Source organism: Triturus cristatus, chromosome 5_1 (assembly GCF_964204655.1).
Source record: "Triturus cristatus chromosome 5_1, aTriCri1.1, whole genome shotgun sequence".
Lineage (NCBI taxonomy): Eukaryota > Metazoa > Chordata > Amphibia > Caudata > Salamandridae > Triturus > Triturus cristatus.
The window spans coordinates 47,609,141-47,636,186 of record NC_140587.1 but is presented as its reverse complement, the minus strand read 5'-3'; the positions used below and the strand labels follow the sequence as shown (position 1 = coordinate 47,636,186).

The 27,046-nt window shown below is 49.0% G+C and overlaps 1 protein-coding gene across 6 annotated transcripts in view; it reads left to right on the top strand.

The window, feature by feature from the left end:
• ADCK5 (aarF domain containing kinase 5) overlaps positions 1 to 27,046 on the top strand; it is a 311,405-nt gene that overhangs the window by 242,018 nt on the left and 42,341 nt on the right. For 4 of the 6 annotated variants that reach the window (XM_085604359.1, XM_085604361.1, XM_085604360.1 and 1 more), the window contains one exon: positions 8,416 to 8,507. The exons of the other annotated variants lie outside the window; for them this stretch is intronic. In XM_085604359.1, the coding sequence (XP_085460485.1) occupies positions 8,416 to 8,507 (92 nt within the window). The remainder of the gene's footprint in view (positions 1 to 8,415; positions 8,508 to 27,046) is intronic. 6 annotated transcript variants of the gene reach the window in all.

The window sequence follows — 27,046 nt, the reverse complement described above, 5'->3', positions numbered from 1 at the left end:
TTTTCTATACTCTGATTTAAAACACGTATGATTGATTGTCTCTGTGTAATGTGTGTGTGAGGCTTTTTAAGATTGCATGCAACTAAGGATGTAAAATCGTAAACCTAAAACAATACATATGTGAGATGGTGCTTATGTTAAGTATTTTGAAAAGCACTAGAATTAGGCAAACAGTCTATCTGCTGTTAGGAATGATTTCTGTTTGAACGGGAATGTCCCCTGCAGGGTATGTACCTTTGCCCTGAATGCCTACTTATCTGTTAGTCTGATTTTTATTTCAGCCCTTATGTCATGCTAACCTAGCATGTGCGGAGAGGCCTAGGCGTGCCTGTGACTTGGGGGCGCACCATGCATACTCTAAGAGTGAACGAAGGGCAACTATCTCTATCGTGGGTTTAGAACATAAGACGATGATGGCAGCATATCATGCTTTAGAATCTCACATTTGACCAAACCTTTTTATCCTATTCAGTAAAAGTGTTGCCCACTGACTCCTATCAATGTAAAGTTCTGCTGTTGTGGGAAAATGTAGAACTGCGCACTAGCACCCTGTGAGTTTGTAGAGTGCTTGTGCATGTGTGTGTACATGCATATAAGCACATGCGCAGCAGTAGGACTCGGTGGGTGCATGAGCCTGATTACTGAAACCATTGGAATCCATATTGGATGCCCCCGGTTGACCGTAGCTTATAATGGTGGACGAGGACAGCTTCCCAGACAGTAGAAGTGTATTGCTTGCTTTCTGTGGCTGGAGGGTGGCGATCCAAACACTGAAGTGAGGACTGAGACAGGCCCACGTTCAGAAATTCCACTAAGACTTTGTTAGCATAGGACTTTTGATTAGTTCTTGTGCACTGCCATTTGGTAGATGGTAGGGGTGAAAGATGGGATTGCGCTTTTTGATGGGCAAGGTGAGGTAGTTTGTAGGTCAGGCCTGCGATTTGTAGGTCCTTGATAACTACCACAAAGTGGCGGATGATAGCCAGGTGCAGGAACTTAACTCTTGATTGTGTCCATGTTTTGGGCACTCCCGTTTGGAGACAATCCCAGTAGTACCTGCTGTGAGCAAAATAAGTTTATTCAAGGGCTGCCTGGATAGCAGCCGTCTGTAAATGACATTTGAAAGTGAACCACCTCAAATTACATGCATTTGAAACATTTTTGGGCAATACAGAAACCAAATTCTCTTACAAAGTAGTGAAAGCCACTGTAAATAGTACTGTATATCTGGTCCCGGATTGTGCATACACTCGCATTGTCTTTATACTTTCTGGGCTGTGCATACACCTCACCCCAATACTGCTTCATGAGCTATACAGATGTTAGCACTTCCCCTGATCTCCCGGGCCAAACAAAATCGGCCATTATTCTGCCAGGCCTTTCCCATGCTTAAGGTCTGCCCAAGGCGCTATTGCCTGACGTGTTCCCCAGTCTGCTGATTATGTTCCAGCGTGGGTTAGTTTGTCGCAAAGAGGGGGCAATTTAGCATCAGTAGGTGGATTAGCAAACTGACCACTGAACGTCTCAAGCGTAAAAAAACCCAGAGACAATGCTAAACTGACAGCGTTTGTTATAAACCATGCAAAAACAAAACAGAACTTTAGCACAGTTCACAAGATTGAAGATGAAAATGTGAATAAGACTTTTTTTTCCACAAAATGTTTTTGCTTTTAATCAAAAATAAACAGTAAAGTGCAGGACAGCAGCAAGTGTATAAATCTGAGATTTTGACAATATTCAACAAGTGCAGCCGTTCAGATATAAACTTATTTTCTGTTTAGCATGGCAGATCATACATATCACATACAAAATGCAGTCGACCTGCTCCAATCACAGTCTTGACACGGGCCCGTTCATCAACTTCCCCTACCCCCACCCCATCCCCATCCCCTGCCTCACATCAGTTTATGAATCACAATGTCCTTCGTTCCTCCTGCACAGCAGTGTGTACTGTCACCTATAGTATCTTAGAGAGGGTATGGCCCAGATCCCCCTATCCTCCTGTATGGAAGAGGTTAAGTTTAGGTTTCTCCTTGGTCAGGGTCTGAAAGTAAGGAGCTCTCAGGGGAGTCGGTTGCAGGGTTTTTCAGGCTTTTAACCAATACATCCCATGCCCTGGCTTTATCAATCGTGCTACGCCCCCTCTGCACCTCTTGGAACAACTTAGCGCCTTTGCCTATTTCAGACTGAGCAAGCACCTCCCTCCATTTATGCACCGGAGGGCTTGTGGCAGCTTTGCATGCTTTGTGGAAGTACTGATAACAGCCCACTATGCAGAGAGAAGCAGCGCCCACCTAAGGGAGGCAGAAGCAAAGGTAGAGGGGGAAAGGCCTTGTGATGACGTAGTAAGAGTGCGTCCTCTATTGAGATGGCAAGAGAGACCCCCAGTAGTTTGCAAAATACCAGTCTGTTTTTTTACTTTCGCTCTATGCATGGGGAAAAAACTGAAAAATATGCCAGCAACAGTTATCAAAGAAGGGAGTGCTGGCAATATGGTCGTAGGTATGATGTTACTTCTTGTATCACATAGCTGGATGCAATGACAGAAACAGCAAAATACAAGTCAGGCGGCACACTATGCTAATCAGATATTTTTAGGGTAAGTGTTTTAAAGCCACGTCCTTAATTAAATCGGCCACCCCCCTTTGAGAGCCCCCCCCCCCCTTCCTCCTCCTCCTCCCCCTCCCTCGTTTTTTTATCCCACTTAAAGCCCTGTTGGAAAACTCTAGTCTTACCTCACTTGTGACTCGCTCCCGGGTCTCTATGGCAGGCAGGGGCGAGGTTGGTTCAAACTTCTTTAGCCGCCAGACCTGTCTCCAGAGCCATCAAGCACTGACTGCCCCCAGGCCAGAATGAGCGCGAGAGCGCGTAGCGTGAAGCGCGTGACGCATCACTGCTACGTCGTTCTCATCGCGAGGGCAGGGCTGGCCACAATAAATTCATGTGTTTTTGTATTGTTGCCCAGGGCCGTCATTGGTAGCGCTCGCGCTACTAGAGTGATTGACGGCCCTGGAGGCTGGTCAGTGCTACAAACAACTGGGCCACGCACGGCACTGGTGACCGGTTGCGGCCGCGGCAGCCGTTATTTATTTGGGGACACAGTGAGTTTAACCAAATAAATTATAAAGGCCGCATCGGGCGACCAGTGCCGCGCGGCCACCCCCAAAATTGTGCCGCCTGGGGCGGACCGCCCCCCTCGCCCCCCCCTAGCTACGCCAGTGCATTTATGGGAATTTAATATATTTTCTATGTATTCTTGATATAACTGCATATTCCTAATCTTGTGATTCCTCATCTTATCAATTTTCCCAGACACCAAACTAGATCTGGAAATTCTTGCAATACCCCTGGACATGGCCACATATAAGCACGTTCCATGCCTGCTGGGGCAGTTCCTCGTTTTTCCGTGCCCCTGAACCTGGGTACAGCCCTCCACCTACTGATTTTGGTCTTTTTACTGAATTTTGTGTCCAAACCCTTTAGGCAGTGTACAGGAATGTTGCGTCTTAAAATGTCTGGGTTCAAGCCGAGTTGCATGTGTTGCAAACAAATGTTGGTCGCGGGCCCGCTCAGCGTCTGTCTTTGGTGCCTCAGCACCAAACATGACTCTGCGTCCTTGACGGATGCTCCCTGATGCACCGAAGGGAAGCTGCCAAAGCAAGTTGCCGAGCCCAAAAAGCAGAATTGTTCCCCCTTCGGATCATGCAGGCGCTACTGTTCGCCCACTTCAGGTAAGTCTAAGATGACGTTGAACGACAAGTGACGGAGAAAGCACAAGAAACACAAGCGGATATCTCAGAGGTGCTGCAGCTCCTGCTCTGGGGAGAGGTCACAAAGTTGCAGTTCTAAACCTTCAGCTTCCACCGGTGACTCTGATCAAATCTAAAGCTGATGCCCGAGCTTCCCAGGCCTTGGCTCCTCAAAATCAGACCCCACAAGGTCATACTACTGGTTCCAGATCCCTCTGATCTGTTGGGGCCTCCATTTGGACTTCTACTGATGCCCCCCCCACCCCCAAGCACTGACTTGCTGCAGCCAAATTCAGCCCACTCCATCTTTGACACTGGGCTGTGCTGCGACTCATTTGCCAAGGGCTCGACCCATCATTTCTTTCATTGGCACCGTCCCGATTCCAAAGGCCTTGTACGAGGTCCAACTGACACTAATTTAGGACCCAGCACTGGCTTCAGAAAGGGCTCGCCCTCTGTCACACTACACTGTCAACAAATCCGGTAGAGGGAGACTTTCTCCCTTACCTTTACCTCTGCAGCAGTATTTTCGGAGGATGGAGGCTTTGACTCTAATGCTTCGCAAATATTTTAAGCATGTTTCACATGATGAATATGGTGACCAAGAAGTAGATAAGTTGCTCCCTCTTCATTTTCAAGACGTTGCTTGACTTTAAAAACCCCAATGGCAAGGACCCTACTCTAAAATTGAACTTACTCTGCCTAGAGAGACCCCAACAAAAGAGACTGCTTCTTGTGTGGTGGTGATCTGTGGGGGCTGCAGAAGCCCTAGATTCTCAGCTTCCATGGAGGTAATTAAAGCTCACTTCAGAACTGACTTTTGAAACCTGAGTCTACACTTCAAAATCCTGCGGCCCTTTTTGTAGGGCTGAATTTTGCAGCCTGAGCCACCGTTTCAGAACCCTTGCTGCCCTTGAATGAGGTGCTTTCTGATTCTTCTCTGTCGGCCTGGTCAAAATCTTGTTTGATCCTGCCAGTGAGCTGGCCAAATGTGAGACGATACAGCCCACGCCAGGGGACCAGATATTCCTGGCGCATCATCCTCTGGAAAGCCTAGTGGTTTAGGCCTCCAAAAGTGATGTTTTTTCTTTGACCCCCTCCCGACAGGGAACCTAACCCGGTAAATGCAGTGGGTAAAAAACTTAATTGCCAGCCTGGCGCTGTACTTCTTGAATTTAGTTAGCTTCCTGACTTATACACACACCCTTGGTGGCATGGCATGCACGGTTTTGCCTGCATTACCACAGGATTTCCACAGTACTTTTGCTCAAATAGTGCAAGATGGCCAAGATGTTTTTAAATGCATATTCTGATCTGGCCTGGACACCACTGAGTGTTGCTGTTGCCATGAGCACCAGTGTCCTGATCAAACGTGGTGTTTGGATGTGCTCCACCTGGTTTACCAAAAACATCCGAACTGCTCTCCTGGATATGCACTTTAGTGGATCCAAACCTTGATGAGAAAGCAGAGACAGCTCTCAAGACCTCTAAGGAGAGCAGAGTTATGGCTCACTCTCCAGGGATGCTTTCTCTTGCTTGCCAATTCCACAGTAAAGCAGGACAGGGAATGTAGAGGGGGTTGAGTTGCCTTGCCAAGTGTCAGAGACCGTCTTTCCAGCAACTAGTAGGAGGTCAAATTTGACATAGATTACCCTGTGGTGCTCCATTGCATCAGTCCAGACAGCCCGCCAGGTTGCTCAGAGTGGTTATTCCCTTCCCTTTCAGGACCCATCTCCCTTGTTCTCCAGTTTTTGCTCAGTTGTCAGTGAATTATGCAATTTCTGTGCAGAGAGGTGTTGATTTGCTCACCAAGGGTGCAATCAAGTTTGTCGCCGAGAAGAAGAGGCGATTGGAATGCTTCCTAGTTCCCAACACAGTCATGGGGCTAAGACTAATCTTAGATCTCAGGCTGCAAAGCAAACGTTTGAAATGAGGACTCTTGCACAGGTTCTGTTGGCTTTGGGATCCAAAGACTAGATGGTGTCCTTTGACTTGCAGAATGTCTGCTTTTAAATACCGATCCTTCAGTCCCACAGGAATTATCTTTGCTTTTTAATGGGATCAGATCACCTCCAAGTCTCTGCCATACATACCCTTTGGCTGGCATCAGCCGCTCGAGTCTTTATGAAGGTTATGTCTGTGGTTGTGGCCCATCTTCACAGTCAATGGTACTTGTATTACTGTACTGTGAGGGCTGGATGTTGAAGGCGAGCTCGTGTCAAACCGCTTTCAGAAACAGTGTTGTCCACCCTGGTATTTTCCATCAACAAGCCCTAATCTCATCTTCTTTCATCTCCGAGGCTGTCCATCAATGGGTCCTTTCTAGATATGGTAGTTCTAAAAGGCTTATCCAACACCGGAGCAAGGTCCGGGACATTCATGCTATGACATCCCTATGTTTCAAGCTTGGTCTTCTGATGTTATGCTCGTTGGCCCACGCGAGACCTTGCATGAAACCTGCATCTGCAGTGGCTCCTGCAACTGGGATGCCTTACGGATAGAATACACATCTCTGATGAAGCAGTCCAGGACCTCAAGTGGTGGATGACTGACACCAACCTAACATGCGGCAGACAATTCTTTCCATCTACTATGGAGGTCAGAGTGGTGACAGATCTTTCGGCTGTTAGCTGGGGAAGTCCCCTCGACAAGGTGGAGATCCGAGGATTCTGGTCTCCGATGCGTAGTGCCAGCACATATTATTTTGAAGCATTGCGCCATCCGACAGGCCCTCCTGGCTTTCCTGCCTTCCATGAAATGCTGTTCGATCCAGGGGCTGACAAACAACTTAATTATCTTGTGTACTGCAACAGGTAGGGCAGTGTAGGTTCTTGTGCTCTCTCTCTGTAGACTTTGAGGCTTTGGAAGTGAATGACACTTTCCGAGTTCTCCCTGTCAATAGCCTGGCAGGATCTCTCAACCTCAGGATAGATGAACTCCTCATGCACCCTCTTGCTGATCATAAGTGGTAACTGCAACTTGAGGTGGGACAGGGCATCTTCACTCACGGAGGGCTCCCCGGTCAAATGTAGTTCAACTCCGCCTGTGAGACGCTATAGGCCGTTGCCGGGTGACTCAGAATTCCAAACACAACATCCTATTATGGAAATTTTTGTGGCTCAGGCCTCCAAAAGCACAGTTAACCTAAGCGTCTTTCCTTTATCCTCCGTGGACAAGGAATCTAAATGGGTAAAGTTGGAGTCCCTCAGTAGAATTTTTTGCTACATCAGAAACCACGGAGTGTCCAGCAGTTTCCTCCATGGGGATCATTAAATGCTATCTGCCTTCGGTCTCCTGTGTGCCATTCCACATCTGCTGCTCATACAGCAGGTTCTCAACAATAGGCAATAACTGAATCTAGTGTTTAAAAGGGCTTTAACATAAGTTCCCTCCTATTCTCTTTTGTTTCTAGAATTTCTCATGTGTGCGCCTTTCGAGCCTCTTCACAACTGTTCTTTTGGGTTTTTGCCTGATACCCATTGCAATCACTTCTGCATGTTGTGTCAGTGAGTCACAGGCATTGGCACCCAAGACTCCATATAGTTCAATTTTACTGACAAATTGGTAAATATGAAACCTGCATCTTTCCTTCTGAAAATGGTGTCACTATTTCATGTGGAGCAGTCCAGCACTATTTCTTCTCTTTGCCACATCCCTCTAAGTAAAAGGAGAGGCTACGCTGATTGGATCTATGACCGCCTTAGTGTTTTATAGTAATAGGACCAAGTAGCACTGAGTCCATGATAATTTTTTATTCAAATAGTCAGTGCAAAAAAATAAAGGTGTCTCTAAGTAGACTTAATCATGCTGGATTGTCATTTGCACAAAACTCTGTATGCCTTGGCCACAAAGGATCCTCCCGGTGGTCTAAGGACTCATTCTACTAGAGTAAAAGTGGCAACCACAGCCCTGGAATTTAGTGTACCTGCTTTGGGCATCTGCCAGATGACAACATGGGCATTTGTCCATACTTTCACCTGTCACTAATAAGTTTACAGAGGGCCTTTATGCTCGCTCAGTTTGGCAGGAGTTCCTTGTGTAAAGTCAGCTCTTCAGACCCAACTCCTGGGTGGTGACATTGCACTAATATTAATTCACAAAGGACTTTTACGATTAGAAGTATCCACCAGAAGAAGTGAATTACCCTAGTACGGTTAAGGTGTCTTCTAATCTAAACTGCAGATTCCTAACCTCCTGCTCACTTCTGTTTTGTGCAGTAGAACTTTGGGAGTTAACAAGGATCCTAGCTAGATTTTCACTCTGCCCGTTTGTTTCAATCTGTCATTCATGCTCAGTGTCTCAAGGTGTGGGGAAATAGTAATTAAACTACCATCATCACATAGGGTGGCACCTATATGCAGCTGTATGTCGTCATGTCTACGAGTGGAATCCAGTTTCAAAAGAGGCTGATGGTGCCACCTGCAGTCATGGATCGGCTATTTCAAGAGTTTCCGCATATATTTGGGCTCCTGGAGGGATTTACAAGGTGAAGAATCACAAGTTAGATGAAACTATCCAGCACAAAGAGCATTAGCAAGAGCAAGCAATTTATTGATCTACAAGTGGTTGGGACACAGTGTTTAGCGGAATATGCCTTCTCTCGTAAAGAAATTGGAGAGCCCCTGGCCATTTTCAGCCAACGTATGTAACACATCTGTCTCCACAGGGATCGCACTGCCCTATGCAAGCTTTGGAGAGCGATAATTCTGCGTGACGATGCTGCCATGAGGCTACATTCAAATCAACTGGGTGTGAAAGGTGAGTAACAATATCCCCATTGCCAGCACCATCCTTGTCCTCCACTGCATCGTCTTCTACCAATTCCTTCTTATGTCATAAAGGGTACTTGCCCCTATGCAGCTGGGGCCCCTTTCTCAGCTGCATATACTACAGGACATTTGGGAACCCCTCTTACACACCCAACACCCCTTTTTGTCTCCCAGGACACGGGTCAGTCTCAATGTCACCCGTAACTCTGTGTCCACTTCTTCTCCCATACCTCCTCCCTGGCCTGATTGTACAGGACACAAATGTAACCGGCTTAGGGTCATTGTTGGAACTGGCCCTTTTTGCAGGGTAATCCCCAAACCTTTCGCCTTCTTTGTCCTATTTTTCTTACCCTCTTTTTGTTGGCTTTAGGGCTCTGGGCACTTTACCAGTGCTTAAGCGCATATGCTCTCTGTCTAAATTGTATTGGTCTTTGTTTTATCCATGATTGGCATATTTGATTTACTAATAAGTCCCTAGTTGAATGTACCGGTGTGCCCAGGGCCCGTAGGTTAAATGCTACTACTGGGCCTGTAGCACTGATTGTGCCTCCAACATGAGTAGCCCTGCAAACATGCCTCAGACTTGCCACTGCAGTGTCTGTGAGTGCAGTTTTAAATTGCCATTTCGACCTGGCAAGTGCACCCACTTGCCAGGAGCAAACCTTCCCTGTTATTACATGTAAGGCACTCCTAAGGTAGGCTCAAGATAGGACATGTGCTGTTGTGTTTTACATGTCCTAATAGTGAAATGCTGCTAATTTCATTTTTCACTATTGCAAGGACTTTCTCTCCCATAGGGTAACTTGGGTATTGCCTTAAAATATCTTTTAAGTGCAATTTCCCAATGGGAGCTGATAGAGATTTGAAGTTTGGGGTCTCAGGTCTCCCCATTAAAAGTACATATTTTGGTGAATTTGTTTTTTAAATTGCATGTTTGAAAATGGCACTTTTAGAAATTGGGCGTTTTCTTGCTTAACCTTTCTGTGCTTCTGCCTGTCTGTAGAATCCACGTCTGGGTTAGGATGACAGTTGGGCTTTTGTTCATTCACTCTAGACAGTCACACAGCTTAGGTGTGCCTTGCATTCTGCCATTTAGAAGAGCTGGATGGATGCTGTAGGAGGAACCCACACTCTGCCTGTTGCTTTGTTATGCTGTCCTGCTGCTTCTGTCCTTGGAGTGAAAGGACTGGACTTTGCTTCCTGTATCCTGCTTCCAAGGTTCTCCAAGAACGTGTGTGCTTGCCTGCTGTTAGTAAGTCTCAGGGCCATCAAAGACTTCTTTTACCAGTGCCTGGGCTCTTCTGCTGAGCGTCCTGACTTGCCATGCGGTGCCAAATCCAGTACCTGGACCCTTTGAAGTGGAATCTGATGAACTGAAGGAGAAAATCCACGCATCCACTCCCAGTGTCTGTGTTTATCGGCACATCGCTAAGACTTCGACACATTGCTGCTGCAAGCACCCGAGCAAGGTTCCCGATCGGTGTATCAACCACGGCTTTTACCGCAGGCCCCAGCTTTCTGTCACAGCGCATCAGAAGAACCGCCTCAGCGTGAGTTTCAAGCACCGCATATCTGAAGTTCGTGATGCACCGCTCCAACTCTGACGCAGTGCCTGGTTTGCGGCTTTGGAGTCAACGCAGCACGTCTGGGTTTTCGACGCATTGTCCCTGGGCGCTGATTTCTCCATCAACTTTTCCCATCAGTAGGGAACCGAGGCCGTGTGGCCGTAGGTCACTGCATCACCTCCCCTTACAGTAAAGAACAGACAGATCACCTCCCCTGTCAGTAAGGAACTGATGAATCACCTCCCCTGGCAGTAAGGAACCGACTCCTCACCCCCCTAGCAGTAAGGAACCAATGCATCACCTCCCCTGTTAGTAAGGAACCGACGCATCACCTTCCTTTTCCGGTGCCTCACCTCCCCTGCAACTCGCACCATCTTTGAATTTTAAAGTATCGCGGGTACTTTCTGGCAAAGTGACGCATCCATAGATTCTTATTAACTACGATTGCTTAACCTTTGAAAAGTGATATCTTTAATTGTGTATGTTGGATTTATGCTGTTTTGCTCTTGTTCTAATTAGATAAATAATGCCTATTTTCTAAACTGGTGTCGACGCGTTCTGTAGGGTTTTAACTGTTACTTTGTGTGTATGTACAAATGCCTTTTACATTGCCTCTGAGATGAGTCTGACTGCTCATGCCAAGCTACCAAGGGTGTGAGCAGGGGTTATCTTAGGTGTGTGACTCGCTTACCCTGCGAGGGTCCCTACTTGGATATGGTGCAATCTGCTGCCATCTAGAGACCCCATTTCTAACCTTGGTTGTCAGCAGTGAGGATAGGACTTGAGTTTGTACTTTGCATACAGTGATTGGTGTACACTACTACCAGACCACCGGCCATTCCGTACCAACATACAGTTTTTTCTTTTTTCTTTTAACTCTTGAGTTTGATCCACAATGATGTCTCAGTCTGGTGAGCCATCGGCAGTACATGCAGAGTTAGTGTTTGAGCAGGAGAGGTTGGTTCCTCAGCTCAGAACGTTCTTCAGGGATTCCAATTGTTCTTTTAAAGGCCTCACTAGAGAGGAGGAGCTGCAAATGGTACTGAGGGCCTGGCCGCAGTCAGGGAGGCTGATGAGCAGCAGTCAAAGGAGTAGGTTTTGGAGGAGGATTAACAAAGTCTGCATCAGGGATGGCTGGAGGAGCCGGCAACGTCTGTGGGGCGGGAGGCCAGTCTTAATGGTGGAGGAGCTCCCTCCAGAGCTGGCAGCAGTGTTCCCTCTCCAGGTCTGTCGCCAGAGGAGCTGGAGAACAGGCAGAAAGCACGAAAGCTTGAGTTGGAGCTTGTAAACTTAAAGCAGGAACGGGGGGAGAAGAAAGAGAAATTGCAAATTGAGTACAAAGGGACTTTTTGCTTATGAGCTGAGAATAAGAGTTGGAGCTGGAGTAGAAAGCCAAGAGGGCTGAGTCCAGCTCAGATGGTTGCAACAAAAATACCATGTCCAGTACTGAAGAAGAGGTTCACACACACACAGGCTTCGTTTCTAATTCCATATACACCAGTGGGCTCAGGCAGATGAGGTAGCTCCAGAGGTGCTCAGGGTTCCTGAGGAGGATTGGGGAACTGGCACAGGGAGTCATATTCCTGGTGGCGAGTGGGACACTCTACTGGCTCTAGAAGGGAGCGATGGCAAGGGGTGTACCCCCATGGAGGAAGCCCTGGTTGCGCAGTATGGATTCACCCCAGAGGAGGCTAGGTTGAATTGAAGGGCAGTTGGGCACTGTCTCAGCAGATGGGGGATGATGTGGAGTACTTTTTCTAGTCACTGGATGGTTGGGTGAAGGGTAGTATGTTAAACACATGTGAGGGACTTACAATTTGATTACAGGAGAGCATATGTTCAGTCACAGTTTTCTGGAGCTATGCCAACACCTGGCTGAGTGTAAAGTTCTCAGACCCAGGGTGCTTGCACTGGAGGCAGACCTTTTGGTGAATGCCAGAAGGTCTGAAGAGGCATCTTGGAGGGATCCTAAAGGCAGTGGCTCAGGTTTCCCCCAACCGAGGGAAGCCGGGGAGGTTTGCAGTAGCCCAGATAGGTCCCAGTGTAGTGGGATGGGTAAAGGGTCCCATGACCCTTCACAGGGTAGGAGGAGAAGTGGGGGTGGGCAGAGAACCCCAAAACCCAGTCCCAGGACCTGGATGGTTCCCAGAGGGAGCACCAGGAGTGGGGCCTAGTCCACTGAGGGCGATCCTGTAGTGCCAGGAGAACTAAGGCGGCGGATGACACAAGCTTCCTGCTAGTTCTGGTGTCTAGCAGTACCACTCCAGAGAGGAGGGTGCAGAAGTCCAGATGGAGGAGTGAGAGGGACAGACAGTCCTCAGTAGAAGGACCAGTGGGTCAGGGGTTGCTAGCTCGGAGGTCAGAGAACCCATCACTGACCCTGGTGGCGCCACTTCTGGCTTGCGAGGGCTCCATGCTCTGTTAAATGGACAGGGGGCAGGAGACCCTTGCTAGGTAGACTCTTGTGCAACACTTACAGTAAGTGTTTCCCTTGAGGGGAGGGGGGGGGGAGCAGTACTACCCTTGAGGTTCTGGCTAACCAAGTGCATGGCAAAACCAAAGAAAATGATGGACGGAGTGTTGAACATTGCAAGCACTCACCCCCAGTCAACTGATCTGGGTTTAATCCATCACCGTTCTTTAGCCCACTCTGCCACCCCAGTTCACACATATGCAAATCAGTCTGACCCTGTGCCTCATGGGAACAGTCCAGCCCGAACTGCCAAGCCATGTCTTCCCTGGACTGGAAACAAGCTTCCTAGGACCGGTTTCTGGCATTTCAGCCGTCTTCAGCCAGGCTTGCTTGAATCCAGTGGCAAAATGAGCAAGGGACTCACGTCTGAGCATACCCTGCCAAATTATGGCGAACAAAGCAAAACCAAAGGAAATGATGGACGGAGTGTTGAACATTGCAAGCACTCACCCCCAGTCAACTGATCTGGGTTTAATCCATCACCGTTCTTTAGCCCACTCTGCCACCCCAGTTCAGACATGGCCATATGCAAATCAGTCTGACCCTGTGCCTCATGGGAACAGTCCAGCCCGAACTGCCAAGCCATGTTTTCCCTGGACCGGAAACAAGCTTCCTAGGACCGGTTTCTGGCATTTCAGCCGTCTTCAGCCAGGCTTGCTTGAATCCAGTGGCAAAGTGAGCAAGGGAATCACGTCTGAGCATTCCCTGCCAACTTATGGCGAACAAAGCAAAACCAAAGGCCCAGGCAAACAAACTGCGGTTCGCCTTAAACATATTACAAACTAAATTAAAATGTCCATCTAATGAATATCTGCTGAAAGTGATTGCTGCCAAATTTTTACCCTCCCTCACGTATGGTTCCGACCTATACAGAGGTAAAGACGCTAATTTCCTGAACCTCCAACAGTCAGTGTTGTTTAAACATCTTTTTCAAATTCCACAGTTTGCATCTCAGGCGCAGGTACGCCTTGAATTTGGGCTATTAAATCAGCACCAAGCCAGACAAGCCGCCACAATAAAAACGTGCTGGAAACTAAGAGCAGCTCAAGAAGACTCATTGATGGGTCACTGTTGGTCTGAAATTAACAATCAAACAAAAGGAAAAAAGGCTTGGATAACAACACTGGAAGAAGCATTGAAAAGTTTAGACATGCAAGAGACGTGGATCTCTAAACATACCTTCGCGGCCTTTAAAAAAATTGCCAATGGAGCTGCAAAACAGAAATCCTGGATGGCTGATAAAGCAGCTCCGACAAAGAAAAAATACGGCTGGATGGTATTGGCCTCGTATGAGAGATGCGCCCCGCAACCGTATCTAGTCAATTACATAACATCATCCACGCAACAAATGTTACTACGAATACGGCTGGGGACCTACACCACAAAAGATCAGACTCCGGCATGGCAGCAAACATGGCCAACAGCACTGTGCAGGCTTTGTGGTCTCTCCGAAGAAACCTTGATTCAAGTCCTGTGCATTTGTCCCCTTTTGAGTAAATTGAGACTGTATTATCTCTTACAGATATTCCGCCTTTTCCAAATTAGAACATGTCGGTCGGCAGTACTGTTAGTACTGAACAGCCAACAGCTGCACACAGCTTGCAGGGCCACCAGATTTTTTCAGAAAGTGAGTCTCCTTCTGCTGAAAAACGAAAAAGAGGTGACCTATTGGGCAAAACCTAAAGCCTTTTTGGAATAAATGACTTTGAAGATAGACAATGAAAGTTGGACTTTATTTCTCCAAATGTTTTCTTAATTATTTATTTAAATGAAATAAGTTCTTTTGAATTTTATTCCTTTGTAAAGATTTTAATTAACCATACACAATAAAATTTTACCTACTGCAAAACCAAAGGAAATGATGGACGGAGTGTTGAACATTGCAAGCACTCACCCCCAGTCAACTGATCTGGGTTTAATCCATCACCGTTCTTTAGCCCACTCTGCCACCCCAGTTCAGACATGGCCATATGCAAATTAGTCTGACCCTGTGACTCATGGGAACAGTCCAGCCCGAACTACCAAGTGCATGCTCAGCCTAAGGGTACAGACTCTGGGATGGGGGACCAGTTGCAGGATAACACCACTGAACTGGTGTGAAAATTGTGCAGGACGGTTTCCACAAGCGCCCTGACCATTGTGGATTCTGGGGGTACCACTCTCACAAGGAGGGTACTGGGCCTCAGTAGAGGGGACAGGTTGAGGGAGAGCCTACCCCTGTCTCCTATCCAGCCTAAGGGTACAGACCCTGGGGTGGAGAATCAGCTTCAGGATACCACCCCTGAACTGGTGGGAGGGAAAGTGGACAAAGTTTGCCAGTCACCTGGGGCTATGCCCCACCCCCAGTCTGAGAAACAACAGTGGTTTGAGAGCCCTGGCAGGGCCTGAGGCCTGACTCTTGTCACCGACCGCAGTCAGTGGCCACTGTGGGTTGCTGTCCTTGTGGACAGAGTTTCCCTTGGATTGGCGACAGGAGTCAAACCCCAGGGGTGGAATGGGCCACACCAATGTGATGGCCATGGTGGTACTGTCTTTCTACTGGGCTACATCTGTGAGCAAAGTAAGGTTAGGTGCAGCACAGATAGGATCCACAGGTAAATAGGATTCCCCATGGATTAGCTCAGTGGGCCCTTAGAGCATTGACTGACAGATCCAACTGGTTTCAGAGAGGTGTATAACTTGAACGTGCCCCTGCTTTTGCAGGCCAGGGTCCATGTTCTATCACCCTAAGCAGAGAAGTCCAACAAGGTATGGATGAGTCTACCCTGGCTTTAGGCTGGAAGAGGGTTGTGTAGGTCCTGTCCTTTTGTGCAGGGTTATCCCCAAACGTTTTTCCGCCTTCCTCCTATTCTTCTGACCCTATTTTTGGTCGCTTCAGGAATCTGGACACTTTACCATTGCTAACCAGTGCTAAAGTGCATATGCTTTGGTGATTGGGTTTATCCTTGATTGGCATATGTTATTTACAGGTATGCCCAGGGCCAGCACTGATTGTGCCACACGTGGAGCCCTGCAAGCATGTCTCAGACCAGCCACTGCAGTGTGTGTATGTGTTGTGTGTGTAGTTTTAAATTGCATTTCGACCTGGCAAGCGCATGCACTCGCCAGGCCAAAACCTTCCCTTTTATTACATGTAAGGCACCTCTAAGGTAGGCCAAGGTAGCCCCATGGGCGGGATGCAGTGTATTTAAAAGATGGGACATGTGCTGTTGTGTTTTGCATGTCCTAATAGTAAAATACTGCTAATTTCCTTTTTCACTAGTGCAAGGACTATCTCTCCCACAGGGTAAGATAGAGATTTGGTGTCTGAGGTCTCTGGACTTCCAATTTAAAAGTACATCTTTTGATGAAGTTGGTTTTTAAATTGCATATCTGAAAGAGATACGTTAGTGATAGATTCCTTACCTTAGAATATTCCCAGGCTTCAGACTGGATCCAGAAAGTTTCGCTTAGCAGTACCCCTGCGCGTCAGTAGGTGGCGTTGTGCGGCTCCACCTCCGTCACTGGCGTCGTAAGCGCCGAGATGACGCCACGGAGAGTACTTAGGCACCACCCATGCGCGCGGACGTCAGTTCTTTCTTTTTCTGCGCCAGCAAGCGCAGATCCGGATGGAGCACGTACCTTAGTCTCTTTTGACTACTATTTTGGGACTTTTTGTCTCCTCTCCCGGTGCAAGTAGGGATGCCCGGCTTTAAGTCCTGTGGGGCCTACCACCGGAATATGTTGGTGGCAGACCCCCACGATGTTTGCCTCTACTGCCTGGAGACTGCCCACGACTCCCGGGACTGCCGGGATTGTCGAGCCATGGCCCCCAAGGCTTTGCGGGAGCGGCGTAGGAAGTTGCTGGAGGTCCGGCATTCGTCCCGCCGCCGCTCCGGGTCCAGGAGCCGCTCCCGGGACTGCTCACGGGACTGGAGCCGTCACTCATCCGGCTCCAAGTCTTCGCCTTCGGATTCTGGTAAGCGACGTCATAAAAAGAAGTTGAAGAAGCGTGTTCGCTCTCCGACGTCCCCCCGTCGCTCCCCAGAGGTGGATGAGGGGGACAGGGGCTTCGCACCGGCAGCTCCTCTGGAGCCTCGGAGTCCCGCGGCCTACCCGCCATACCCGGGTCCGTCGGCGACTCCCGAACAGGAGCAAGAATTCCTTGCTACCATGGACCGCCTTTTTAGACCTCGGGCTCCCGCAGGCGCGCCTTCGGGCCCCGTGGTCCAGTGTCCAGATCATGTTGGCCCGGCCACAGGATACTGCGCCAGCGGTTCCGGCGCCACGAGGTGCAGCGTTGCCGGCCTCGGCGAAGTCCTCTGCTCCACCCTCGGCACCACACTGGGTGCCGTTTATTCCTCCCTTGCCCCGATTCCAGGACCATTTTGTTCCGGCCTGGGATCCGCATTGGGAGCCGGCGCCGGTCCGACCACGGCCGGCGCTGTTCCTGACGCTGTTTGTCCTTTCTCCGGTTTTGCCGCCGCGACCGGCCCCCTCTATGCCAGAGGCGGGCGAAGACTGGGAAGGGTCGGAGGACCCCCTTGCCCGGCAATGTGACTCCGAGCAGGATTGGGTGGACGACTTGGAGTAGGCAGGCGACCTCGATGTCTCCTCTGACCCGGGGTTCGCCTCCCCCTGCCTACTATGGAGGATGGTCCCCCGTCAGGCGGCTGAGGCCCTCAATCTTGACCTCCACACAGTGGCCCTCAAGACCAACCTCCTCACGAGGTGTTCCAGACGGCGTCTACTTCGTCGGAGCCGTTGCTTCCCTTCAATGACGCCCTTACCGACGTCCTCTTGGGCACTTGGTCGAGGCCGGTCACGGGGGCCCCGTGGATAAAAACGGCGCCACCGCCCGGTGACCCCGCCTTTTTGACTACTCACCCAACGCCTGAGAGCCTGGTCATTCAGGCCTCGACGTTATGTTATGTTATGTTAACGGATTTTGTAAAGCGCCTGGTTACACTATATCAGTGTGTCCCCGCGCTGCGGTGGAGCAGCAAGAGCAGATACTCAGGTCTATATGTGTGGGAATAGAAGAGTCTTAAGCTTTTTCTTAAAAATACTTTCAACTGGTTCCAGTCGGAGGCATGCCGGTAGTTTATTCCAGGATTGGGCCCCCAGGAGTCGAAAAGAGCGGCCCCCCATCCTGGCTCTTTTTATCAAGGGGACACAGACTAAGCCCAGTCCCTCAGACCTGAGGCGACGGGCGGGAGTGTAGGGGGTGAGAAGGTTATGCAGGTAGGCAGGAGCGGTCCCCTGCATAATGCGATAGCACACACGTAATGCCTTAAAGCGTGCTCGTTCCCGGATAGGAAGCCAGTGTAAGGAGGCAAGAGCCGGCTTAGAGGGAGCTCTCATAGGGCGCTTCAGGACTAGGCGGGCCGCTGCGTTCTGAACGCATTGTAGTCTCTGTGTGCACCTTTCTGTAGCCCCCAGAAGGAGAACATTCCCGTAATCAAGACGGGAAGTTACAAGTGCGTGAATCATGGTCTTCCTGGCCGCCGTGGGTAGTATATCAAGGGTTTTCCTAAGTTTTTTAAGGATTCCATAGCAAGTGCCAGCAACCCGTCTGGTGTGGTAATCAAACGAGAGGTGGGTGTCCATCCAGACCCCAAGATTTTTTGCCTGGGCACAAGGTATAGGAGTAGGGCCCAAATCTTGCGGCCACCACGCAGACGACCAAACGGAAGGGGCTTTCCCTACTATCAACACTTCTGTCTTAGTTGAGTTTTAGACAGTTTATATCCATCCAGGCTGCAAGTTCTTGGAGGCACGCCACTAGGTTGGGAGCTGCCGATTGTTGGTCTTGAGTCAAGGACACAACCAGCTGGGTGTCATCGGCATAGGACACCACACCAACCCTAAAGCCTTCCGCAATCTCAGCTAGAGGAGCCACGTAGAGCTTAAAAAGGGTAGGACTTAGGATTGAGCCCTGGGGGACCCCCTGTTGCAGTGCCATCAGTGACGTCCGAGTGCTTTTCCTACGGCTCGCCAGATAAGGACTCCAAATGGCTGGACCAGTTTGGGAAGTGGTTGTTCTCTTCGGCCAGCTTAGGACTGCGGTCGGTGAACACCGCCTGCTTGTTGGGCTGCTACTCCCACGTGGTGAGGGATTCTGTTGCTCAGGTGCTGCCTCAGTGTCCTGAGGAGATGCAGGCTGTCTTTTCACAGGCAATTGCTGATGGTAAGGATGCGGCCAAGTTCGCCATTCGGTGTGGGTTGGACACCGCCGACTCATTGGGCAGGGCGATTTCTACCACTGTGGCATTGCGACGTCACGCCTGGTTGCGTTCGACTGCGTTTTCGCCTGATGTCCAAAGCTTGCTCATGGACATGCGTTTTGATGGCACCCGCCTGTTTGGCGACAAGGCTGACAGTGCCCTGGAGCGCTTTAAGGATTCGCGGGCTATGGCCAAGTCCTTGGGCATTTCTACTAAAAGTTCGGTCTCTCCTGGTTTTCGTTCCTTCCGTGGCCGAGGTAGAGGCAGAGGCAGTCAGGCGCGCCTTTCCCCTAAGCCAGGGCAGAAACAGCCCCAGCGCGGCCGGGGTCGCGGTTTTCGCAGGAGCGGGTCGGGGAACCAGCGTGCGGGTTCGTCATCCTCCACCCCCGCTGCTTCCGCCCCCAAACCTTCCTAATCTCAGCTTCAGGGAGCACCCCACGCTGGTGGGTGGCAGGATCTGCCACCACCTCCCTCACTGGCACGAGATTACATCAGACAGATGGGTGCTGGAGATAATCTGCCACGGTTACTCCCTTCCCTTTCTGTCCTCCCCTCCTGCCATGCCACCTCGGTGCCATCGCATGTCGGGGGATCACTTGGTTCTTCTCCGACAGGAAGTCATGGCCCTCTTGGCCAAGGGGGCCATTGAGTGCGTTCCTGGGCCGGAAGTAGGGAGTGGTTGTTATTCCCACTACTTTCTGGTCCCCAAGAAGGACAAAGGGGGCGTGCGTCCTATCTTGGACTTTCGGGACATCAAACGCTTCCTCTGGAAGGAGACGTTCAAGATGCTGACTCTGGCTCAGGTCTTAGCTGCCCTCAACCCTGGAGACTGGATGGTAGCGTTGGACTTACAGGACACATATTTTCACATTCCCGTCCTGCCGGCCCACCGGCATTACCTGCGGTTAACAGTAGGCCAGGAGCATTTTCAGTTTGCCGTGCTCCCCTTTGGCCTTACCTGCGCCCCTCGGGTGTTCACGAAAGTGATGGCGGTGGTTGCAGCTTATCTGCGCAGTTTGGGGGTGTCAGTCTTCCCCTACTTCGACGACTGGTTGTTGAAGGCAGGCTCGCCCCAGGCAGTCGTCCACCATCTTCAGACTACGGCCGACCTCTTGCATTTGCTGGGGTTCTCCATCAACGTGCCGAAGTCGCACCTGAGTCCCTCTAAGAAGCTCCCCTTCATCTGAGCGGGTCTGGATTCAACGCTGTTTCGGGTTTATCCTCCCGAGCAGCGAGTCCGGGATATTCAGGCTATGATTCCGATCTTTTAGCCTCTGTCCCAGGTTTCAGTCAGGGTGACCCTCTGGCTCCTGGGACTGATGGCCTCCTGCATCCTGCTAGTGCCACATGCCAGATGGCATATGCGGGCTCTGCAGTGGGACCTAAAGTTCCAGTGGGCGCAGCATCAGGGCAGCCTGTCCGATCATGTCCAGATCTCGGAGGGCACCTCACGACAATTGCAGTGGTGGCTTACGAATCACGATTGGGTCAATGGCAGATCCCTCTCCCTTCCCCAACCGGAGCACACAGTGGTGACTGATGCGTCCCTACTGGGATGGGGAGGCCACTTGGGAGAGGCGGAGATCAGAGGACTCTGGTCTCCGGCAGAGTACCGGCTCCATATCAATCTGTTGGAGCTTCTGGCGATCCGACTGGCACTGAAGGCATTCCTTCCCTCTGTCTGGGGAAGTGTGGTGCAGGTGTTCACGGACAACACTACTGCCATGTGGTATTCCAACAAACAGGGCGGGGTGGGGTCCTGGACCCTATGTCAGGAGGCTCTGCGCCTCTGGACATGGCTGAAACATCACGGCATTACCTTGGTGGTTCAACACTTGACAGGTTCTCTGAACGCCAGGGCGGACGAACTCAGCCGCCGGTGCTTGATGGATCATGAATGGTGTCTGCACTCGGATGTGGTGCAAGGTCTCTTTCAGCAGTGGAGAGAGCCTTGGTTAGATCTATTTGCCACCAAAGAGAATGCGCAATGTCATCAGTTCTGCGCGTTGGAATTTCCAAGGCGGCACTCGCTCGGCGACGCTTTTCGTTGCGAGTGGAGTTGCGGTCTGTTGTACGCCTTTCCGCCTATACCACTTCTGCCCATAGTGCTGAAGAAGATTCAGCGTGACAGGCCCACGTCATCCTTGTGGCTCCGGATTGGGCACGAAGATACTTGTATCCTGAGCTACTCAGCATGGCGATCGATCCCCCGATCCGTCTGCCTCTTCGGGAGGATCTTCTGTCGCAGCAGCAGGGGACGGTCCTCCACCCGAACCTGTCCAGCCTCCACCTCCATGCGTGGAGATTGAGCGGCGACAGTTGACAGCTTTCGATCTTCCTCCCGAAGTCTGTGATGTCATCTTGGCAGCCAGGCGTCCCTCCACTAAAACGGTATACGCCTGTCGGTGGAACACATTTGTGGCATGGTGCACAGCGAAGGATGTGGATCCCCTTTCTGCCCCTCTTTTAGAAGCTCTTCTGTTCCTGTTTTACTTGGCCCGGCAGGGCTCTGCTCTGGGCACTCTTAAAGGTTATCTTTCTGCCATCTCCGCCTTTCTCCGGCTTCCTGATCAGCCTTCTCTTTTTAAGTCTCCGGATGTTAACTGTTTCCTTAAAGGCATTACGCACAAGTTTCCTCCCATGCCGTTCATCATGCCTCAATAGGACTTGAATCTCGTTTTGACCTATCTGATGTGCGCTCCTTTTGAGCCCCTTCATACCTGTCCTTTGCGTCTTCTCACTCTCAAGACGGCTTTCCTGGTAGCTATCACCTCTGCCAGGAGAGTTAGTGAGCTCCAGGCTCTTTCTTCCAAACCTCCTTTCCTTTCTGTTCATCCGGACAAGGTGGTTTTAAGGACCCGTCCTTCTTTCTTGCCAAAGGTTGTCACGCCCTTCCATATCGTGCAGACCATCAATTTGCCCGCCTTCTTTCCGCATCCTTCAAGGGAGGAGGAGAGGCTCCATCATCTGGACCCAAAACGTGCGCTTGCATTCTGTCTGCAGCGTACACAGCAGTTCCGGGTGGATGACCAGCTCTTTCTTGGCTACGTGGGCGCCATAAAAGGTCGGGCCGTGCACAAACTGACCATCTCGCGGTGGGTCGTTCTGTGCATCAAAGCATGTTACTCCTTGGCTAAGAAGGAGCCGCCTGTGGGGCTGCGTGCCCATTCTACCAGGGCAACTGCAGCCACTACTGCCTTGGGACGCGGCGTCCCCTTGCAGGACATTTGTCAGGCAGCTACGTGGGCCTCGCTGCACACGTTTACCAAGCATTATTGCCTTGACAGTCAAGTCCGAAGGGACGGCTTCTTTGGGCATTCTGTTCTCCGTGACTTTCTGGTGTAATTAGTTTGCAGACCCACCACCGGGGTTGGTATTGCTGGGGTATCTATTCTAAGGTAAGGAATCTATCACTAACGTGTCTCTTTCAGATGCACAAGTTACTACTTGTGTAACAATATATCTGTAAGAGACATTAGTTAGTGATAGATTCCTAACCGCCCCACCCATCCTCCCCGTTCTGCGAACTGGTTACTAGGGTTAAGGTCATCCCTCTTAGGGCCCTAGTTGTCTGCACCAATTGTCAGTATCTTGCATGGCTCTGCGTTCCTGGCGCGGAAAGTTGTGTACAGAACTGATGTCAGTGCGTATGGGTGGCGCCTAATTACTCTCCGTGGCGTCATCTCGGCGCTTACGAAGCCAGTGACGGACGTGGAGCCGAACAACGCCACCTACTGACACGCAGGGGTACTGCTAAGCGAAACTTTCCGGATCCAGACTGACGCCTGGGGATATTTTAAGGTAAGGAATCTATCACTAACTAATGTCTCTTACAGATATATCGTTACACAAGTAGTAACTTGTGCATTTGAAAATGCCACTTTTAGAAAGTGATATGATGCAGAAATGGGAGCATGCACTCCGACTTCGACAAATTTATTCGTAAGTCTTACAAGCTCAAAGTTTATTGCGTGCAACATTGAAAGACGTGCTCCGTCCATGCGCGCTGTTCGTAGTTCGAAAGCTTTGAGACATCTTTCAGTCCCAAAATCAGGATGCACTGCTAAAAATGACAGTCATTCATGTTTATTCCTTGCATAGTAAACCAAGTTCCATCGTAGTTCAACTGTTTAGACTCCAAATTCCATCCAATATTTAACATGTGCCTATCCAGGCTTTCACTTCAAACATTCAGGAGATTCACCATTCCTCATAGCACAACATCATCTGTTATTTCCAAACCCAATGCATTTCGGGCATTTTACTGCCCTTCCTTCGGGGTAACTGCGATGAAACAAAACGCATATTAATAACCTATACTCCTGACAGACCCCTTACGTTCATAAACGTCATAACGACCCAAATTGGTGCTTGCTCATCTACATAGCATGTATCCCGTAAGAACTCCAACATCACCAGGACTGTGAGAACATGCACATTCATTCAAAAAGTGAAAGGAATAAGCGTAATCAAAGCTATAATAAATGAATAAACCAGAACCTTACAACCCTATGCCATGCAACATGCTACTCAAATGAGTAAGCCAGATAAACTAAAAAATCGTGTTATTAAAAAAAATAACTCAATGTGCCTATAACATCAAATGCCGTGTGCTCAAATGCCGTCCCAACACTTGTACCCCCATCTTATGTAAGGTGATAACAAGACTTCACCTGCCAGTGCCTGGACTCTTCTCCTGAAAGTCCAGACTTTCCAAATGGTAAAAAATCCAGTTCCTGGGCCCTAGGAAGTGGAATCTGGGGAACTGACCGAGAAAATCCAGAGTCTGTTTTTATCGACGCATCACTACAAACTTCGGCGCATCGCCACTGTCAATACCGGAGTGTGGTTCCTGATCGGTGCATAGATCATGGCTTTCACCGCAGGCTGTAGCTTTTTGACGTAGCGTGCCAGAAGAAATGCCGCAGTGTGAGTTGCGAGCACTGCATCACCAAAGTCTGTGAGGCACTGCTCCAACTCGACGCAACACGTGGATTTTCGATGCATCGTCCCTGGGTGCCAGATTCTTCATCAACTTTGCCCAGAAGTAAGGAACCAAGGCCACGTGGCTGGAGATCAACCAATCACCTCCCCTTCCAGTAATGAACGGATGCCTCTACTCACCTGACAATCAAGAACAGACGCATCACCTCCCCTGTGTAGAAGTGAGGAACTGACACATTACCTCCCCTACTTAGCAGCAAGAAATCGACTTCTCACCTCCCCTGGCAGTAAGGAAACGACGTATCGCCTTCCCTGGGAGTAAGGAACCGATGCATTGCTTTGCTTTTCTTGTGCCTTACCTCCCCTACGCTTCCCACGGTCTTTAATTTTTAACGCATCCAAGGTACTTTGCTCTAAAAGTTACGCAGCCATAGATTTCTATAGATTACATTTGCTTAACATTTGAAAAATATATCTTTACTTGTGTATGTTGGTTTTTTGTCGTTTTGGTCTTGTTTAGTTCCGATAAATAACACCTATTTTTCTAAACTGGTGAAGACTAATTTGGTAGTGTTTTCACTGGGTTACTGTGTGTGTATGTACAAATGCTTTACACATTGCCTCGGAGATGAGCCTGACTGCTCATGCCAAGCTACCAAGGAGGTGAGTTAGGGTTATAGGGTTATCTTACCTGTGTGATTCCCTCTATCCTGACTAGAGTGAGGATCCCTACTGGGCCAGGGTGCAAGCCACTGCCAACTAGAGACCCTGTTTCTACCAGTCATCAATAATAATAATGATTATGTTACTAACCCTGTAAGCATCTGTTCTTGGTATGCAGGTTGTTTTTCTTCGAAGAAGTGTTTCGAGTCACGAGGTAAGGTGACTCCACCTCTTGGTAGTAGTGTGAATGGGCATCGACTCCATTGTTGGATCGTTTTCCCACAACAGGGTGAGAATGGAGCTTAAGTAAGTAAAGAGATGTCCATGCATGTAGAAATAAAAATTAGAACTCCAAAAACCATAGGTGTCCGGGAAGGAGGGTGGGCTCAAGTGAACATACAGCACTACATGCCAAGAACAGATGCTTACAGCCGTTCGAGGCATGTGTGCTGTAGATACACATGCTTTGCATAGACTGTATAGCAGTGTCCTCCAAAAAGCGGTGGCTAACTAGTGGACATTGCAGTTCGTAGAACTGCCTGTCCTACATTAGCTTGTTGGCATGCTAAAACATCGGCACAATAGTGTTTGGTAAATGTGTGTGGTGTAGTCCATGTAGCTGTTTTAAAAAATGTCCTCTATTGGAATGTTGCCTAAAATAACCTTCAATGCCCCTATTTTACAGTGTAAGAGTGAGTGCTCTGGGGGTATAGATAAAGTCCTTTTGGCTTTAATTTAGCATGTCTGGATACATCTAACGTTCCATCTAGAATTGCCTGATTTAGATATAGTTTTCCCTTTATGAGGGGGAGCAAATTCACCAAAACATTTTGCAAAAATATTTTCTTCTGTCAATATAATACATGAATACTCTTTTAACATCTAGTGTATGGTGAGATCTTTCTGCTACAGAATCTTGTTGAAGAAAGAAAACGGGTAGCTCAACTGATTGGTTAATATGAAATGGGAATCTTCCTTTGGAAGGAATTTTGGGTTTGCACGAAGAACCATCCTGTCCCTGAAGCTGGAAGAATAGTTCTTTTACAGTTAGTGCCTGAAGCTGACCCACACGCCTTAGTAAGGTGATAGTAATTAAGAAAGCCACCATCCAAGAAAGAAATTGGAGGGGGTATTGGTTCTAAAGGTGGACCCATAAGTCTTGTTAGAACAATATTGAATTTCCATGTAGGTGCAGGTGGGATCCTTAGCAAAGATATTCTTTTAAGGCCTTCCATCAAAGCCTTGATTACTTGCACTCTGAACAAAGATAAATGTTGCCTGTTTTGAAGTTAGGTAGCCACTGCTGCAAGGTGCAGATGTATGGAAGTACAAGCAAGTTCTGAGCGTTGTAAAAGCAAAGGATAACAAATGTTTTTTATAGAGGCATCTAGTGGATCACATTTTTGGTTATTACAATAAATAACAAACCTTTTCAATTTAGCTGCATAGCAAGTTCTACTGGTAGGTTTACATGCTTCCTTTGTAATGGTCATGCATTCTGATGGCAGATTTAAATATCCGAACTCTGATTCCAGGAGCCAAATAGCTAGGTTTAGCTCCTTTGGGTTTCTGATTTCCCCATGGATCTGAGTGAGAAGGTTCGGATTGGGATAAAGCTTCTCATGTGGAACTACTCAATGTTTGAGTAGTGTGGTTAACGATGGTTGACAAGCTCATGTGGGAGCGACTAGAATGAGGACGAGAGACATCTGCCTGAGTTTCCGAACCACAAATGAAAGAAGAGGGAGAGGCGGAAAAGCGTATGCAAATTTTCCTGACAAATTCATCCATAGGACATTGCCTTTCGATAGAGGGTGTAGGAACCTGGAGGCGAAGTTTGGGCATTTTGTACTGTTGCAAAAATATCTATTTTTGGAAACCTCCTTCTGTGGAAGTGTGTGAGGAGGACTTTGGGGTGCAGTTAGTTCCAACTTGTGAACCTGTTACAGGCTGCTGAGGAGGTCTGGTAAGTCGTCCGTCCCTGGGAGGTATTTCGCTAGCAGATTGATGTTTTGATGTATTGCCCAATGCCAAATGGTCTGAGAGAGGCTTGACAACAGTAGAGAGTGCATTCCTCCCTCCCCCCTGTTTTTGTACATAGTACTTGGCGGTCTTATTGTCCGTCCGGACCAGGACAACCTTGCCCTTAAGGTGAGGTAGAAATGCTTTCAATTCTAGGTCAATAGCTTGAAGCTCTAGGTAGCTGATGTGGAGATTCTGGATTTTGGTGTTCCAAAGACCCAAAGCTGTTAGATGTTGTGAATGAGCCCCCCGTACTGTGAGGGATGTGTCTGCTGTTAGCACGACCTTTGGGACAGGGTCTACGAATGGCTGCCCCTTTGACAAGTTTTGTGTGTTCCAATACTGTAGGAGCAAATGGTGCTGCTGTCTACCAACACTAGATTGTGCAGTTGACCCTGTGATTGAGTCCACAGTTGTGCTAAACATTCCTGTAGAGGGCGCATGTGTAGTCTTGCATGAGGCACTATGGCAATGCATGATGACATCATCCCTAGGAGACTCATGAAAGTTTTGAATGTTAAATACTGATTGAGTTGAAATTGTGATATCATGTTTGAAATTTTGGAATTCTGGCTGCATTTGGAAAGGCTAGGCCTGTCTGAGAGTTGAGCATCACTCTTAGATATGATTGCAGTTCTGAAGGTTGAAGATGGGA